Source organism: Eulemur rufifrons, chromosome 14, assembly GCF_041146395.1.
Source record: "Eulemur rufifrons isolate Redbay chromosome 14, OSU_ERuf_1, whole genome shotgun sequence".
Taxonomy (NCBI): domain Eukaryota; kingdom Metazoa; phylum Chordata; class Mammalia; order Primates; family Lemuridae; genus Eulemur; species Eulemur rufifrons.
In genome coordinates, this window is record NC_090996.1 from 10,039,066 (window position 1) to 10,056,145 (window position 17,080).

The 17,080-nt window shown below is 55.7% G+C and overlaps 1 protein-coding gene across 4 annotated transcripts in view; it reads right to left on the reverse strand.

The window, feature by feature from the left end:
- SLC12A9 (solute carrier family 12 member 9) overlaps nucleotides 1-17,080 on the reverse strand; it is a 21,244-nt gene continuing 4,164 nt past the window's right edge. Inside the window, exons 1-14 of one of the 4 annotated variants that reach the window (XM_069486422.1) lie at nucleotides 9,180-9,303; nucleotides 8,149-8,371; nucleotides 7,836-7,970; nucleotides 7,282-7,413; nucleotides 6,601-6,909; nucleotides 5,872-5,979; nucleotides 5,652-5,763; nucleotides 4,980-5,137; nucleotides 4,791-4,873; nucleotides 4,496-4,620; nucleotides 4,153-4,345; nucleotides 3,810-3,984; nucleotides 3,491-3,637; nucleotides 2-1,312 (exon numbers count right to left, since the gene is read on the reverse strand). In XM_069486422.1, the coding sequence (XP_069342523.1) occupies nucleotides 423-1,312; nucleotides 3,491-3,637; nucleotides 3,810-3,984; nucleotides 4,153-4,345; nucleotides 4,496-4,620; nucleotides 4,791-4,873; nucleotides 4,980-5,137; nucleotides 5,652-5,763; nucleotides 5,872-5,979; nucleotides 6,601-6,909; nucleotides 7,282-7,413; nucleotides 7,836-7,970; nucleotides 8,149-8,329 (2,748 nt within the window). In that variant the 5' untranslated portion in view covers nucleotides 8,330-8,371; nucleotides 9,180-9,303 and the 3' untranslated portion in view covers nucleotides 2-422. Of the gene's footprint in view, nucleotides 1,313-3,490; nucleotides 3,638-3,809; nucleotides 3,985-4,152; nucleotides 4,346-4,495; nucleotides 4,621-4,790; nucleotides 4,874-4,979; nucleotides 5,138-5,651; nucleotides 5,764-5,871; nucleotides 5,980-6,600; nucleotides 6,910-7,281; nucleotides 7,414-7,835; nucleotides 7,971-8,148; nucleotides 8,372-9,175; nucleotides 9,304-9,591; nucleotides 9,669-17,080 lie in introns of those variants that run through there. The other 3 variants (XM_069486423.1, XM_069486424.1, XM_069486425.1) reach the window with 3 other exon arrangements.

Consider the following 17,080-nt stretch of genomic DNA (forward strand, 5'->3'; position numbering starts at 1 on the left):
GTAGTCTTTTGGTCTTTTATTCATGGTCAGCAGAGTTAGAAAAATAAAACAGAACAAACTTCGCCACCCCGCGTGGGCCGGTGAGTCTGGCGAGGATGGGGAAACTGAGGTAGCCTAGAGTCGCGGAGGAGACCCAGCCCCTCGCGCCAAGGCACCAGTGAAAGGAGGCCGGCCCGGGAGGCTGCAGACTCCTTCCTCTGCTTGGTGGGGACAGCGCCCCAAATTAGTGCACCGGGGTCCCTCTACCAAAGGAGATGCCTGAGCCCAGGATCCCCTTAAAACCCCTGCGGGGCTCTGTGTCCCAAGGGCAGGGCCAGCAGGAGGCGGTGCTTCCCTCCTGTTCCTCTTCCTCATCGACCTCCTCTAGGAATCAGGATGGGGTGAGGGCCTGGGACCTCTACCCACCCCTGGAGTTAGGAGCCTCAGAGATCAGTGCAGGTGACAGGGGTGACGCCATGGATGAGCAGAGTGGGGCCCAGGTCATGGCTCAGAGTCTCCAGCAGCGCCAAGTAGTGGGGGTAGCGGGCGGGATCCGCAGGCGGCCGAGGCAGGTATAGGAAAGTGAGAGCCGTGGCAGGCCCCACGTCATCACTGCCAGCCTCAGGCCCACCGGGCCCTCCTCCTGTGCCTCGCCCCTGCTGGGCCCGAACGAGGGCGTTGGCGCTGCGTGCCAGGGCTTCTGCTTCCGTGTCTCCCAGCCCACTGTTCACAAAGTCCCCCTCCTCCTCCTCTTCTGGGGCCGGGGCTCCAGCCCCCTCACCCCACACCACCTCCTGCACCTCTGCCCGGATCCTCAGTTTGCTCAGCAGTGCCCGGAGTCGCCCCTCAGCCGCCCCAGGGGCCTCCCGAGGCCCCAGGCACAGGAAGATCCGGAGCCGGGCACTGTGCCAAGCAGGCACCATGCCCAAGATGGTTGCCATCTGCAGCAAGAAGAGGCCACAGATGTCCACGTATCCAGGCCCACCCCGGGGCCGAAGCAGGTTGAGGGGCCACACATCCACGTGATGCAATTGAGAGGTCCCCCCAGACCCCCGGCTCAGCCGCTCAGGGGGCAAGTCCCCGCAGGCTCGGGCCAGAACCACATTCTTGTTCATCTTGAGGGCATCTGCCACAGTGGCCACGTAGTCCTGGGGACTGAGCGCCCGGGGACTCCCAGGAGCCCGGGGTGGAGGGAACAAGGTGCTCAAGGCTGGGGACCCGCCCTCTCTGGTGCTGTCCACAGGCTCAGAGAAAGCTGGATCTGCCAGGAAATGGTCCTGTGGTGGCGTGTCATCATAGAAACCCAGAACCAGCGTGTTGGGCTTCATGCCACCTGGGGGCAGAGAGGGGGTGGTAGAAAGAAACAGACAGGAAATCAGGCTCACAGACGGAGTTTACAGAACGCTAACATGCGCCCACTCGTACACGCTGACAGCAATGTGTGTCAGCCATAAGGTATGACATGCCCACTGTGCTCAGGCTCTTATGGCAACATTATGCACATTTGCATAATGACTTTTAGTTTTCCTAAACATTTTCACATGCATTTATTTGATTATCTCCATGACTAATCGGCACTTAAATAGGCAGAGTTCACCTTAGGATTCTTATAACTAATGAGCACTGCCGAGTCATTAGCTATTCGCTCCCAGCTTTAAGCAGCACGCCCTTTTCAAGATAGAAGTCAGACTCCATCGAGCAAACCAGACGCTCTGCTCAGTCAAGCTCATGGTCAATCCCCGGGGTAACAGCACCCCAGACCCTGCTGGGGAAAGATGAGACAATGGATGGGGGCTGCACTGTGTGTTTCCGTAACACTACTGCAAAGCCCTAATAATGGCAGTAAATGGCATGGTCCCAGAGAAGAAACAGCTCACATCTGCAAGCTTCTCATAGGGCTACGTCCTACAGAAAGCACTTTGTATTTGAACTCTGAACCTTGAAGAAACGCTATGAGGTAGGTACTATTAATATTTATACTCCCCCTTTCACAGATAAGGAACCTGAGGCACCAAGCGGTGAAGTCACTGGCCCAAAGGCTCATGGCTGGCCGGTACTGGGGCAATAGGTGACTACAGTCTGCCTCCGCCCAGCACGAGGCCATTCTCTGGGGCACTGAGCTGGGCACGTGCCAACCACAGTGTCCCAAGTCCCTGCTGACGGCTCCTGGTTTTTAATTTTTGAGCAACCAATGTAGAATCACATAATCCCTACCTTTAACTGGGGTGAGTTTATAGGGAGACTTGGAGACCTCCCCTAAGACCCCTTCTCATTAAACAGAGTGCTCAAAATCTACCTGTAAATCAAACTCTATGTGTCAGGAGAATTTACCACTTAAAAGAAATGCTTTCGGCAGGGTGCAGTGGCTCATGCCTGTAATCCTAGCACTCTGGGAGGCCGAGGCGGGCAGATTGTTTGAGCTCAGGAGTTCGAGACCAGCCTGAGCAAGAGCGAGACTCTGTCTCTACTAAAAATAGAAAGAAATGATATGGACAGCTAAAAATATATATAGAAAAAATTAGTCGGGCATGGTGGCGCATGCCTGTAGTCCCAGCTACTTGGGAGGCTGAGGCAGGAGGATCGCTTGAGCCCAGGAGTTTAAGGTTGCTGTGAGCTAGGCTGACGCCAGGACACTCTAGCCCGGGCAACAGAGTGAGACTCTGCCTCAAAAAATAAATAAATAAAAATTAAAAAAAAAAGGCTTTCCCTCTTACTGGAATTATCTTCCACAGGATAAGTTTCATGACCACAGCGGTCTCTTTGCACAAAGAGGTGGGGCAGGGGAAACACCAGGCTCTCAGATGCTCTGGGGCTCATAATGCTTGATGACACCCCCAAACATCTGGGCAGGTGTGAACTCCAGCTGATCTTGCAAATGAAACTAGTCACAACCCCTCCTACGCATTTTCCAGGGTTCTGATTTACAGTGAAGAGAGCAATGTCCAACACTGTTGACCTTTAGCCAGCTCTAAGTGGAGGAGGCATGCTGGGGGGGTGGGAAGCTGAGCATGGATTTGGAGGAGCCTGGAGGCCTCAGCGCTAAGAGCTGGAACCTTCCACACCATCCAAAGCGTCAGCCCCACACGCCCTCCAGCATCTTTGTGGTCTCTGGGAGCCACATCACACTCCCCACTCCTCAGTCCTCTCATGGCCAGGCCGAATTGCCATTTCTCCACAAAACCTTTACTGGCCACATCAATGCATAGTGGTCTCCATTTCTCTGAACTCTGGTGGTTAGAAACCATCGGATTTGATGGGGCAGCCCGAGACTCAAATAATGCTCCCACTGTCGCCAGAAATACGCTCTTCAGAGCCTATGCCCCAACCTTTGGCTCAGAAAAAACAAGAAGAAAAGAAAACCTGCAACAGTGCTAGTCCTTAGCTTATCCTATTAGATCTTGTCGGCACACTGCTGCTGTTATCTTTGAGCAGGGTCTTATCTGCACTAGATTGAGGGCTTTCTGCAATTTGCAATCTGTGGTTTATTCTTCAGAAGAGGGAAGCGGCTCACCCAGGCCTGAGATTCGCAGCAGATGCTGAGCTCCCTGGCGCACGGAGGGTGAGAGGGTCAGGTCCACAAAGGCCTTCACCTGGGCCCGGTCCACCAGGCTCAGCCACGCCCCGTACTGCGGCTGCACAGGGTCTGAGGGCAGGGAGTCTGCGGAGAAGGGACGGAAAGGAAGGCAGCCAAAGTTGGCCAGACTCACTCACTCTATCCTAAAGTCCACATCCCAAATGGGCCAGGCCAGGGCTGGGGCTGGTTGGAGGGTCACTGGGCTCTGGGAGGAAAGGGGAGAGGATGGATGGGACCAAGAGGGAGGGCGACGCACCGAGGTCTCCCAGGGTGACGTGGCCCAGCACGTAGAGTCCCCCTTTCTTGAGCTGGTTGGCCAACCGCAGCAGAGGCAGGGCGCCCCGGGGGTTCCCCACCAGGAGCAGCAGCTGGGGCCGCCAGAACTTCACGTGATCCTTCCGGACATCCAGCCGGAGCAGGTACTTTCTCACCTGGGGACACGGAGGAGGTGGTGGGGAGAAGGGGGCCCAACGGACAGCCCCATGCAGCACCTCTCAGACAGGAACCCCCAACTCCAGCCACGGAAGATGGGGCACCGTGGGCAGGGGGCTTTCCCAGACTGCCTCCCCACTCCCCACCACCCTTGGAGCTCCCCTAACCTGGTGGAAAAGCAAGGCCTGGCTGACATAGCCCCAGCTGCTGGGGCCCCCACGAGCCGTGAGCAGGGCAGAAAGCAGGCCCATGAGGAGCAGGGAGCCGCCAGCGGCCCCAGGGCTGATGAGAAACATCATGAGGAGACAGGAGGCCACGCCCAGCAGGCAGGTATGCCAGGAGAACAGGCTGAAGGTGGGGCTAGGGAGGTGGAGGGCAGAAGGAAGGGAACTCAGGGTGTGCCCCAAGCACCTGGCTGCCTGCCCCCATCCCCAGCCCCAGTCCCTGGCTGCGAGTCCTTCCCATTCCTCCCTCCTTCTCTCTGGGGATACAGGCCTCGTAGTCGCTCACCGGAAGTTGGGGGCTGAGGCCCACTCCAGGCTCAGGCAGGACAGATCCACTGCAGCATAGGCCACCAAGTAGAAGACAGTGACCACAGCGGCCAGTGTGTTCAGCTTCCCAGCAAGGAGCACCAGCTGGGCAGGGATCAAGAAGTAGGCATTGATCCATAGTACCAGTGCACCCCAACAAAGTGCCAACACATCTGCTTTTTCATACATGTCTCCCAGCCCATGTCTAAAACCCCTACCCCTATCCTGCCAGCTGGTGGGGTGAGGGGAAGGGCCCTTTAAAGATTAAGGCTCACCTGCACTAGGCCCCAGGAATACAGTACAGCCCCCCAGGGGTTTCCCCCTCGGGACACAACCTTGGCTGGTGCCAAGATTACTCCTATAAAAACAGAATCACAACAGTCACATCAGCCTGGGCCAAGCCGGACTGAGACAGATGCAGGAGGGCATGCTTAGAGCCAGCAAGGAAGCAGAGGAGAACACACCAAAGAGGTCATCCCGGGCCAGGGCGTGGAGGATGCGAGAGGCACCTATGAGTGAGCTCATGGACGCCGAGAGTGACGTGGCATAGATGCCAATCAACACCAATGGCGGCCACAGGCTGATGGCGCGGAAGAACCCGTAGTCTTTCTGCAGCAGGGTCCTAGGAGGGAGGGAAGGGGGTGGACACAGATAACCATCCATTGCAGGGCCCTTGTAAGAGAAGTGCTCACGACACTGTGTGGTTAGGAGCTGGGTGCTCACAACTGACCCAGCCCAATCTCAAAACTTGGAGTAACACAGCAAACGTGCTAAAGGGATACACCAGGTATTCACTGGTTACCTTTGGGCTGCCTTTGAGTTAATTACCCAGTGGTCGTTCCCAACAGTACATGCATGAGAGGCCAAATATTTGTGGAAATACAAATTGACTAGAAAGCCATCCCCACCCCCACCCCCAAACTGAGTGCCTCCAACAGCACGAGGTCCATGGTAGCCACTGGCCACCGGGTGGCCGTCCCCATGCAGCCAGCTCTCCTCATCCGTGGCGGGGGCTCCATCTCTCCCCCTTTTTCCCTTCACCCCAACAACCTGGGTATTTGCTCCCAGCCTGTGCTGCCCTTGGTGGCCCAGGCACACACCTTGTTGCGACACCCAATCCCATCCTCTCCAGGTACCTGTCACAGGTGAAGCTGGAGAGGAAGAAAAGCAGGATGTAGATGAAGAAGGTATAGGCGACAGCGACAATCGTGCCCAGGGGAATCGCCCGGCTGGGGTCCTTCAGCTCTCCTGGAGGGAGGGGAGCAGAGGGAGAGAGGTCAGCCCTCCCGCCGGCCCCCTAGGTTCCCCTGGGTGGCAGCCCCACACCCCCAGGAGGTGGCAGGGGGGGACACTCACCTGACATGTTGGCCCCAGCCATGATGCCTGTGCAGCCATTAAAGAGGACAGCAAAGACGCTGGCAAAGGTCATCATGGCCCCCGTGGTGTAGTCCTCAGCGTAGCCAGCTGAGGGAGATTGTCCCCAGAGAGGAGAGGATGTCAGCATCCCTCTTAGGGCTCCAGGCCCCTTGGTGCTGCCACCCTATCCTCAGTCCCCACCCCGTGCCTCCCTCCGCCACGTCACCAGACCCCAGCCTAGCCCCGCACTGGCCCTGGGTTGGCCAGACTCATCTCCCCCTTCTGTCCCTCCCTCCAGGCCCTCACCCACGCTCTTTCCTGAGATGCCTGCCCTCCCTGCTACCTGCATCCCCCGCTGTCTCAGGCCACTTCCGGCCCCCCAGCTCCTGCCCTCCCCAGTCACAGTCAGGCCCCGACTCTGGACCCCCGGGGCCATGCTTGTCCGCTTGACTCACGCTTGGTCTTACTGTGCTATTTGTTTCCTGAATTCTCCCAAACTAGAACTCAACTTCCTCTAAGGCAGGGACTGGCTTGGGGGCTCTTTCGTGCCCCACTGGACAAACACAGGCTGGGCAGGCAGATTTGAATCAAACTGCACTGCTCTGAGGTCCGGACTCCTACCCCCAGCTTCCCTCTGACACCTGTTCTCATCCAAGGATTCTAAGGGCCCGGCTCTCACTCATGCCCACCCCTTGCCCAAGAACCCTGGCACCACAGTGCCCAGCTCACCACCAAGGTTGTCCTTCAGGGTGCTGCTGTTAAAGCCGGTGAAGTGGCCAAACCGGGGTGGCAGGGAAGAGCCATTGGGGCCAGGCCGAGGAGGCAGGGGGATGTCCCTGGGCCCCACAGCCACAAAGCTGACCAGCACGGAGGCCAGGGAGCCGGAGACCAGCAGGAATGTAAGGAAGGAGGCCCGGGCGTAGAGGCCAGCTCCCAGCGTGCAGACCCCACCAACGAGGCCCAGCAGCAGGGAACCGTAGAGCAGGCTCCAGCCATAGCCCTGGGGCAGGACCCGGAGCCCACTGGGCCCTGAGGCATCTGGAGAGAGGCAAGGATGGAGTTAGAAAGCCTGACCCTAAGGATGGACCCAGTCCCAACCATGACCCAAAGCAGGACGAGACCCTCCTCTGCCCACCTGCTGTCAGAGAGGCCATCGTCCCCTTCCCCTCAACTCTACCCCGGCATCTTAGCTCTCCCTGGTGGTCTCCCCAACTAGATGAAAGCTCCTTGTGAGCAGGGCCAATCTCAGAGATGCCTCCATCTCCTGCAGGAGGCTGGCCACACAGCAGGAGCTCGAGAAAGCCCAGGTAGTGGCCTGCTTTGCCCCTCCCCTGGATGGGACTTTCTCCTTCACAATCCCACAGTCCCAGACCCGCAGAGCTGCCCAGACCGGGTGGAGAGAGCACAGACCAGCCCCGAAGACATCGAGCACGGCCTCCACGAGCCCCAGCAGGGAGACGGCACAGCCACAGACGTTCGCCAGGTAGAACATGAGGCCAATGCTGCCCCCGACCTCAGGCCCCAGGGTCCGGCTGATCATAACTAAAAGCAGAAGCAGGGGTGAGTGTTAAGGGAAAGAAAACTGAAAGGGACATGAGGAAGGGGCCACAGCACAGAGCACTCCACAGATGGCCCCTGGGCCTGTCTCCCTGCACATGCAGGACTGCTCCCTGAGGCAATGCGTCTGGCCAGTGCAGCTAGCCCCTAGCCACGTGGCTTTGCACAAGTGGGAGCTCCAGTCTCCTCATCTGTAAAATGATCACTAGCTAATCAACAAGATTGTTAGGAGACTCGAAAGTGGCAGAAACACGTAGGGCAGTGTTAGTCCCCTTCACCATACCAGCCTGCCTACTGGACATTCATTAAACCTTGCCCTGCCTCTGAGCAGATGGAGGGTACTGGCTGTGTCCACACCCTCCCAGACAGAACAGCCCAGATCCCATTCCATTGATGTTGGAGGATACAGTAGGCTCCACCCCCCTGCACGGCTCCATTGGTGGCGATGGCGCAGACGGAGAGGACAGTGAGCACCAGGATGAAGTAGGCAACCAGCAGCATGGCCAAGGCCTGCAGCAGCCCAGCGTGGCCCACCACGAACCCTAGGGCACGAGTGGCAAATCAGGTCACATGGGGCTCACACCCCTCCATGCCCACTTCACTGGCCAGCAGAGCTCCAAGGCAGAACTACACATGAGCCCACAGGGAGCCCCCCCCCTCAAGCCAGGGCTCCTCCCCCACCACTTCCCACCTGAGTAAGTGCCCAGACTACCCACTCACCAATCCTCAGGAAGACAACTATACTGAACATGGACAGGACAGTGGGCACCACCACACCCAGGAAGGTGGACAGCTTCCGGGCAGACGCCCCTCCAGGACCCCCGGCCCCATTGGCAGAGAAGGCAGCCCCCTCCTCCCCCAGGAGCCGGTAGGCCAATAGAGGAGAGCTCTCGCTGGCCATGGCTGAGCGCAGACAGAGGAAGCCACAGATGGGTTATGAGGCCTGTAAGAGAGACTGTGATGTATGGAAGGCAGCCCCACAGAGCCCCCCAAAACTCCTCTAATCAAACACCCAGAACCCTTCGCAAAAGGGAGAGCAGCAAGGACACACTCGCACACACGCTGCTTACCAGAAACTCAAACCAGCCTGTGGAGCTGCAGATGGTCCCAGCCACTGCCCCACAAAGGTGGACCCAAAGCCCCTCTGCACGGGTGTCAGGGCCCTCCCAGCTCCTGGGGTCCACCCCTTCCCACATGTCCCTGAGACTACGGATGGATGGCACCGGTTCTGGAAAGGGGCAAAGACCTTCTGGCAGCGCAGGCTTCTCCAGCCTCTTGCTCCTTAACTAGCAGTACAAGAGGAAGCAAACCCCTCAAAAGGGAAGTAAGTTACCGGCAGAAAGCCTTCCTCACCCCCTCCTCCTGAGTCCTGCGCTGCCCCTCCCAAGTCCCCCCAGGCAGTCACCTTGCCCACAGGCATCAAGAAACTTCCAAATCTCCCAGAGCTCCACCCTCCGCCGAGCCTCTCCCTCAAGCCATCTCAAGTCTCCTCCTCCCCTTCTTTGCCTCCCAGATTCCTGTCATCCACTGGAGGCGTCCCCCAAACTCTACCAGCCCAGACACACCCCTCGATCACCAAAACAGAAACACAGGCCGGCTCTCATAGCGCAACACAAGGTCCCCCGCGTCCTCCTCCCCCGAGCCGGCTCCTGCCCACTCCTCCCGCAGCAGGGTGCGGGGGGGCCAAGGTCTCCTCCTCCCCGGCCAGGTGCACCCCACAGCCCGGTGCCGCGGGGCGCTCACTCACCCACCCGGAGGACGCAGCCGCTCCGGGGCGATCCCCGCGAGCCGGAGGGGTCCGCCTCGGGCGGAGGGCGCGCGGGGCCGGAAAAGACGGCTGCGGCTACCGGGATGCCAGGCCCGGAGCCTGCCCCCCAGCGCCCGAGCGCCATTGGTCCCGGCTGGGCCCCGCCCCGTGGGCGCGCCCCGGGAGGCCCCGCCCCTCGGCGCTCCCCCCGCCCCGCGCCTCTGGCCCCACGTGCGCCCGCGGTGCCGCCCGGCTTGCCCCACAGACGTGCGTCTCTGGCAGGGTGTGGGCCACGGGTCCTACAGCCCCCATCACCCTGATGCCAACGGGAGCCGCCGCGCGCACTGGACCCCACTCCTGAAATGGGCGTGCGAGGACGGCGGAGGGCGGCCTGGAGGTGGGCGGGGTAGCGATACCTGGCCAGGTGCGCTGCTGGGAACTCCAAGCCACAGAGGTTGGCGCCTTCCGGGGTCCTCCAGCCTCTCTAAGCCCAGGAACGTCCGCGGGGTCCCGGCCTCGCCCCTTATCCGCGCGGAGACCCTCCCCTCGCGACCGATCCAGCCCTCCGACTGCGCTCCTCGCTTCCGCCACCGGAGGGAGCCATTGGCCGAAGATCGGGTCTGGAGCCCCCAAGGCGCAGGCCGCTGTCGATCAGCATTGTCCGGTGCTTTCTTTCGTGCCTCCCGGCGGCAGTGTTCTCACCTCCAGCAGAAATCATGGAACTTGTGAACCCAACTCGAAAGCTGGGACTCCCTCCTCACCCTTCACAGGTCCCATCAACAGCGGCACCGCCTGCCAACGTTCCCTGACCTGTAAAACGGGGATAAAGTAGAACCTCCCGCCTAAGGTTGCTGTGACAGTTCAGTGAGCTACTAGGCACTTTAGAACAATGCCTGAATGTTCACCAAATTATTCTTTGCCTACAGTCCTGCATTAAATATGCATAACTGCTATGTGAGGTAGGTACTGCTATTATCTCAATTTTTCAGATTAGGAAATTGAACGTTGGCGAGATTCAGTAAGTTATGCAGTTTTTTATGGTCACACTGTCATTGGAGCCTCAGGAAATGAACACAGCTTTTCCTGCCACTCTCCTTTGGCTGTAGGTTGTCAGTAATATTTCCCTAAGAGAGGAAGGGGCTCAAACCAGCCCAAACGTGGCTTTGCCAGTGAGAGCTCACATGAGCAGTTAATCTTTGGCATTTTCAGTGGTCATCTCTGCTGCCCTGCTGCACACACCTCACAATTTTTGGTGTCCACATTGATGAGACTTCCAACACCCTGGCCTGTCGCTTAACTGTGCTTCCCCATAAATCTCACCCTCCACCCTACCCTGCTACCCCATTGGCTGTGCCCTGGACTTTGTCTTTACCTATAACTGCAGCTCCTCCTCCTCAGTTCACTTCTTCTAGTACCCCCGTTAAAGAAAAAAACATAATTGGACACTTGTTAAAACAGTAAGGCAGACTTTATTGAGGACTATTTGAATTGGCATCAAGGCTGCTGCAATAGGGAAGAGAGATCGGACTCAACTCAGAATACAGCAAAGACAGTTGGGGGTTTATAGCCAACTAGCAGAATCGGGCTGGGGGAGGTCACTGGATGGAAAATTACTAAGAGGAGATATCGAGGAAGCAAGGGTAGGGGGTTCTTGCTGGGGGCAGCCGAGGGTAAGCAAATACCAAGGGTGCAAGGATTCCCTGTAAACTGGGCTGCACAGACCTGGCAAGGCTGGTCAAACATAAGCACTCCCCTACATACATATACCTTCAGCCCCCTTGCACCTCCCTCCCTTTATTATACTGTCTGGCAAAACCACACACCTGGTAAACTCATTCAGCCTGTCCCAAGCAGCTGAATGTGGCTGGAGAAAACACCCAACCGTGACAACCAGTCTCATTTCAAATTTATGACCTTGAACCTCAAGCGGGCCCTTAATGCTGCCCAGGGGTTCTTAATGCTGCCCAGCATCTGGACATCTCTCTGGTCCATTCACTCTCCCATCCCCCTAGATTCAATTTTTCACTCCTCTCTCTGATCCTCCAATGTTTCCTGTGCCATTTCCACCCTCAGCTCTTTGTCTTGCTTCCTATTTCATTAAGAAAACTGAAGCCATCAGAAGACACTTTAAAAGCTCCCTTCTGCCCAATCCCATCCCCCACCTACATCAGTGCTGTTTGCTCTGCTCTCCCCCCTGTTACTGGGGACAAACTGATCTTGCTACCACCTAAGGTTAACTTGCCACTGTGCACTAAGTCCCAACTCATCGTCTTGTTTTTTCTTTCCATTGGATTATTCCTGTCAGCATACAAATAGGCTTTATTTCTTGTCTTATAAAGAAAAAAAAAAGATTTTGATTGTATTCACTACCTCCCCCAGCTATCACTCCATTCTTTGTTGTTCTTTATGTCAAAACTCTTTAGATAAGTTGTCTATACCAGCTGTTTCTAATCCATTCCTCTCATTTCTTCTCTTTTTTTTTTTTTTTTTTTTTGAGACAGAGTGTCGCTTTGTTGCCCAGGCTAGAGTGAGTGCCGTGGCGTCAGCCTAGCTCACAGCAACCTCAAACGCCTGGGCTTAAGCAATCCTACTGCCTCAGCCTCCCGAGTAGCTGGGACTACAGGCATGCGCCACCATGCCCGGCTAATTTTTTTTTTTTTCTATATATATTTTAGTTGGCCAGATAATTTCTTTCTATTTTTAGTAGAGACGAGGTCTCGCTCATTGCTCAGGCTGGTCTCAAACTCCTGACCTTGAGCGATCCACCCGCCTCGGCCTCCCAGAGTGCTAGGATTACAGGCGTGAGCCACCGCGCCCGGCCCTTCTTTTTCTTTTTTAAAAAATTTCCTTCCCTCCCCACCCCCAGAGTTGATAACCCTCATTTCTTCATTTTTTTTTCTTTTTCTTTTTTTTTGAGACAGAGTCTCACTCTGTTACCCAGGCTAGAGTGCCATGGCATCAGCCTAGCTCACAGCAACCTCAAACTCCTGGGCTCAAGCAATCCTCCTGCCTCAGCCTCCCGAGTAACTGGGACTACAGGCATGCGCCACCATGCCCGGCTAATTTTATATATATATATATATTTTAGTTGTCCATCGCTTCTCAGTCTTTTAGCTAAGATCAAGTATAGTTGTCCATATAATTTCCTCCTATTTTTTTAGTAGAGACAGAGTCTCGCTTTTGCTCAGACTGGTCTCAAACTCCTGAGCTCAAACGATCCGCCCCCCTCGGCCTCCCCTCATTTCTTCTTAAGCCAACTACACATAGGCTTTTGCCCTTCAGCAAAAGGGAAACTGCTCACCTAGTCACCAATGACTTCTACTTGGTCAACACAAAGGCCTCTGTTCCAGTCCTCATTTTACTAAACTACCAGCATCATTTGATAGACTTGCTCATTACCTTCTCAAAACACTTGCCTCACTTGGCTGCTAGGACCACACACTCTCATGGATTTCTTCCTGCTCAGTCTCCTCTGCTGGTTCCTCCCCATCTCTCATCCTAACTTTGGAGCACCCCTAGGTGTTGTTGGAGTAACAGCCAAGATGCCATTATGGAATGGAAGCTCCACTGAGAATAGGAAGCTCAGTGCTCAGACTTCTTTTCACCACTTACACCTAATCCTTTGGTGATCTCATCCAATTTCATAGTTTAAATACCATCTAGTTAATAGTGCCCCCAAGGGTGTATCTCCAAACCTCTACTCTGAACTTCAAACTGTATATCCAACAACAGCCATCAAATGGACAACTCAAACTTGGTATGTCCAAAACCAAACAACTAAACTTACCCCCAACACCCTACTCCTCTTGTCCCATCTTTCCAGCTGCTCAAGCCAGAAACCTTGAGGCTGTGCTTGAATACTCTGTCATACCCAACATCCAACCCATCAGCAATTCCTTTTGCCTCTACTTTTAAGATATAACCAGTATCCAACCACATCTTACTCCCCTGGTCCATCATCTCTTGTCTGCGTTATCGTTATCACAACTGGTTTTCTGGCTTCTGTACTTGTTCCTATAGTCAATTCTCAACAGCAGTTAGAATTACGTTGTTACCACAATTATCAGTCCCCAACACTTCCCTTTTCAAAACTCTCCAATGGCTTGCCATTTTCCTCAAAGTAAAAGCCAAAGGCCCTTTATCTTCACCGACTACAGTCCTGGTTTATGCCTGTTGCCTTGGCATAAGTATTAATAACATCTCCTTTCGTTCAGAGTGGTCTACACATTTTATAGACCTGTAAAGTCCTACCCGAGCTGGGCTTCCCACTTCACCTCTCTCTTCTCACCTCCAGGGTTCCTCCTGGCTGGTCCTCAGAATAACCCAAGAACGCTCTGGGGTTCACTGGGCATGAGCCTCCTTTAGGTCTTCTGGACCCAAATATTATCTTCTTAGTGAAATCTTTCCCGCTAATCCCATTTAAAGTTGAACCACACCCTCCGCCCCATGCCCCCTTCATATTTTTTTCCTCCAAAGCACTCAATACCACCCAACATAAATCATTTACTTATTTATCTTGTTCATTGGCTGCCTACTGCCTACTCCCAATAGAAAGTTAAGCTTCACGAAACAGGAGCTTCTGTTTTCTTCACTGCCCAAACTCCGGGCTCCTCGAACAGCGCGGGCCCTCAATAACCATTCATTGACTGGCTTGTGTGTGGCTTCTGGAACCCTCCGGGATCCTCCAGACCGCCACCAGTCGGCGGCCTAGGGCTGACTGCTCACGTGACTGTTGGAAAGGGAAGATGGCGGCGCCCAGCGAGGCTTCAGAGAGAGGGCAACCAACGAGAGGACGCCGGCCCGCCAGAGCGCCCACGCCGCCGCCTTTTCTGCGGTTGCGTCCTGGGAAGGCGCGAATTCTCGGGCTACGTGCTGGTCCTCCTCTCCACCATTTTTTAAAGAAAAAGATAATAAACTAAGTTTCAGAGACTGCTTGGTCTGACCTGCCTCCCTGCCTCTTGGGATCCTCAGGACCGGAGGCGTGTAAGACAAGGTTGTGGGATTTAGTATCTAGGTTTTCCTCCCCTGGTGTCAACGCCCCTGTTATCCTATTAGGTGACCTCAGGGTGTCCGCCCAGCCTCTAGTTCTAGGGATCCCAGATCCTCAAACACGCACATATACTCGGTCCAGCCCCTTGAGGACAAGCATGTCCAATCTGCCCAGCCCGCGGGTGCTCTACTCAGAGTTAGGCCTTAAATGCTAATTCCCTGGAGATCCCTCTGCCCCACCCCCGACTCCCGCCGTGAGCCCCCCAGGATTAAGTCTGGTGAATCTGGAACCCCCTCCCCCAGCTCCCAGGGGCAGATGAGCCCGTGGCCACCGCCCCTACAATTTCCTGCAGACCCGGCAAACAAAAGGCTCGGGAAGAGAGGCAGAGCTGAGCAGGGCGCCCTTCCTGCAGGAACAGCTGATGGAGCAAACTGGCCCAGGAGGCAGCAGAGGGGAGGGATGAAATTCCAGGGTTGCTAGAGGACAGCAGTGTGAGGCCAGACTCCTGGATCCTGGGGAGGGAGGGCATCCTGGGAACTGGATGTGGAAGGCCCAGGAGGGACACCTGAGCTTGCTGGGCTCTACCAGATCCCTGCTGCCCTGGTCGGGTGATGTCAACCTTACGGAATGGAGGGGGTGGGGTGGAGTGAGAGGGGCCGAGGTTCAGGTGAGCTCTCTGGCCCCCAGGCTGGAAAAGTGGGGGCTGGGAGAGGCCTGAAGCCCTGCGTCATCTCCTCCGGCCCCGGCCTACCTCCCCCCCGGCCTGACCTGCTACCCTCTGTGCTGGCCCCACCCGGCCTGGCTTCCTGCTCCTCCCCACAGACAGATCTTGCCCTGCCAAGCACCACTAACCAGCCCAAGGGTTTCTTATCCCTCCAGGACCCAGGTAGCCTAGCCCCCAGCCACAGATAGTCCTCCTTATAGTCTGTCCTAGAGCCCGCCTCCTGCCAACCCCGCCCCCATTCAGGTCAAGGACACAATGGTAAGGGAAGGGCCACAGTCCCGTCCAGTGGGTGGGGGGATGCTGGCATGGGGGGGGGCTTGGCCTCATATCCTGTCAGGCTGCCAGGGGAAGAGAGGAAACAAAAGACTTCCCCCTGCTGGGACAATGAGCCTCCCATTACCTCTCCCCCCCTCCTCCCCCACCTTTCCACTCCCCTCACCCACCCCTCCAGTCAAAGCCCTTTAGCTTCCATCTTCCCCACCTCCACCCCCTCTGGTGTCCCTGCCTCTGCTGGGAGTTCCACCCATTCCTACCAGCTCACTGGTGCTCACGGCCATTCCTAGCTGGTTCTCTCAGCCCCCTACTATTCCAATCATGCTCAGGGTCCCTTCCTCTATCCCCAGTGGCAAGGGTGGGGTCAGGGTAGGAAAGTCTCCACGGAATGTTAGGGGGTAAATCACACCCCTTTCAGGGCGAGTGGAAAGAGAAAGGCTCCAGGGCAGAGGGAGGGAAACCGCCTTGCCTGGCCTGGGCCCTGTGAGTAAGAGAGGAAGGAGGAGAAGGAGCTGGGGGATCTTACAGGTCCTTGGAGGTGGGCCTGGGAGCCCCTTCTGTCTGCAGAGAGCAGTGGGAGAACACAACAGGGATCTACTTGCCTGGCCTGGGGGGATCTACTTGCTGAGAGCATTTGACAAGTCACTTAACTTTCTGAAACCATCTCTTCATCTTGAAAATACGTGTCATGATTATACCCATCCCGCCTCCTTAACTAGGTTCTGATGATGACGATTTAAATATGATAATGTTTGTTTTTGTCTTCCTCAGTCTGGTCTTCCCAATTCGTAGCATCTCTGCCACACCCTCCACTCCTACTCCCCAAGGCTTCGGGGACCACCCTATTCCAATAACACCCGAACCTGTGTCTCCAGCCAGAGAGCTGTCTTGGAGCTCCAGACCCTGCAGTTCAGACCTTGTTGACCTCTGGCCCTGCTGCCTGGATGGTGCACAGAGATTTTAAACTTGAATCAGCCTTGATTTCAGTTTTCCTCACTGCCACAGCCAGGCTCCATGTGCTGCCTACTCTAGCTCCTTAACATCTCTTGAATCCACCCCTGATTGCACACAGCGCACTCGTGCACACACAGAGACACACACACACACACACACACACACCCCCTACTTGAGCTCAAGCCCACATTGTCACTTGGATGCTGCACTGGTTTTTCTGCCTTCAGCCCTTATCTCTTTCAACCCATTCTCCTAACTTGTACAAGTGGGATCTCTCCCTACAAACCCCACGATGTTGCTTCTTGACCTAAAACCCTTCAGAGGTTCCCCAAGGTGTTCAGGACAAGCCAACACTCCTGGAAAAACCAGGGAATGACCTGAGGCTGGCCCTTACTCACCTCTCCAGCTCATCCACGGTCCTTGAGTTCTCTGCCCTGGCGTCATGACCTCTGGCAGCTCTCTGAACGAGGCAATCTCACCATGTCTGCACTTCTATATTTGTTGCTGCTTCTGCCTTTAAACTCCTTTCCCACCAGTCTTCACTAGGACTCATGCAGACAGCACCAACCTATAGAAAGTGCACCTGGAACCTGTAGGCTAGATTAGCTGTGCTTCCTCCCTGATCCCCTGGGACCCTCTGGACACCACCACTTATGCTCACACCTAACCTCATGGGTCTCAAGGATGTTTCTACCCCTGAGCTGTTTCTACCCCTGAGTCCTGGAAGGCGGAGGATGGCTTTATGTTCTCCATCGTGCCCCATTGGAAATGTTCAATAAATAAGTGCTCCAAGGTGGGATGATGGCTTGAGACTAGGATTTTGGGGAGACCAGCCTGGGCAACATAGAAAGACCCCCCTCTCTATAAAAATTTTTTAAAAATTAGCCAGGCATAATGGTGTGACCTTGTAGTCCTTGTTACTTGGGAGGCTGAGGCAGGAGGATAGCTTAAGCCCAGGAGCCCA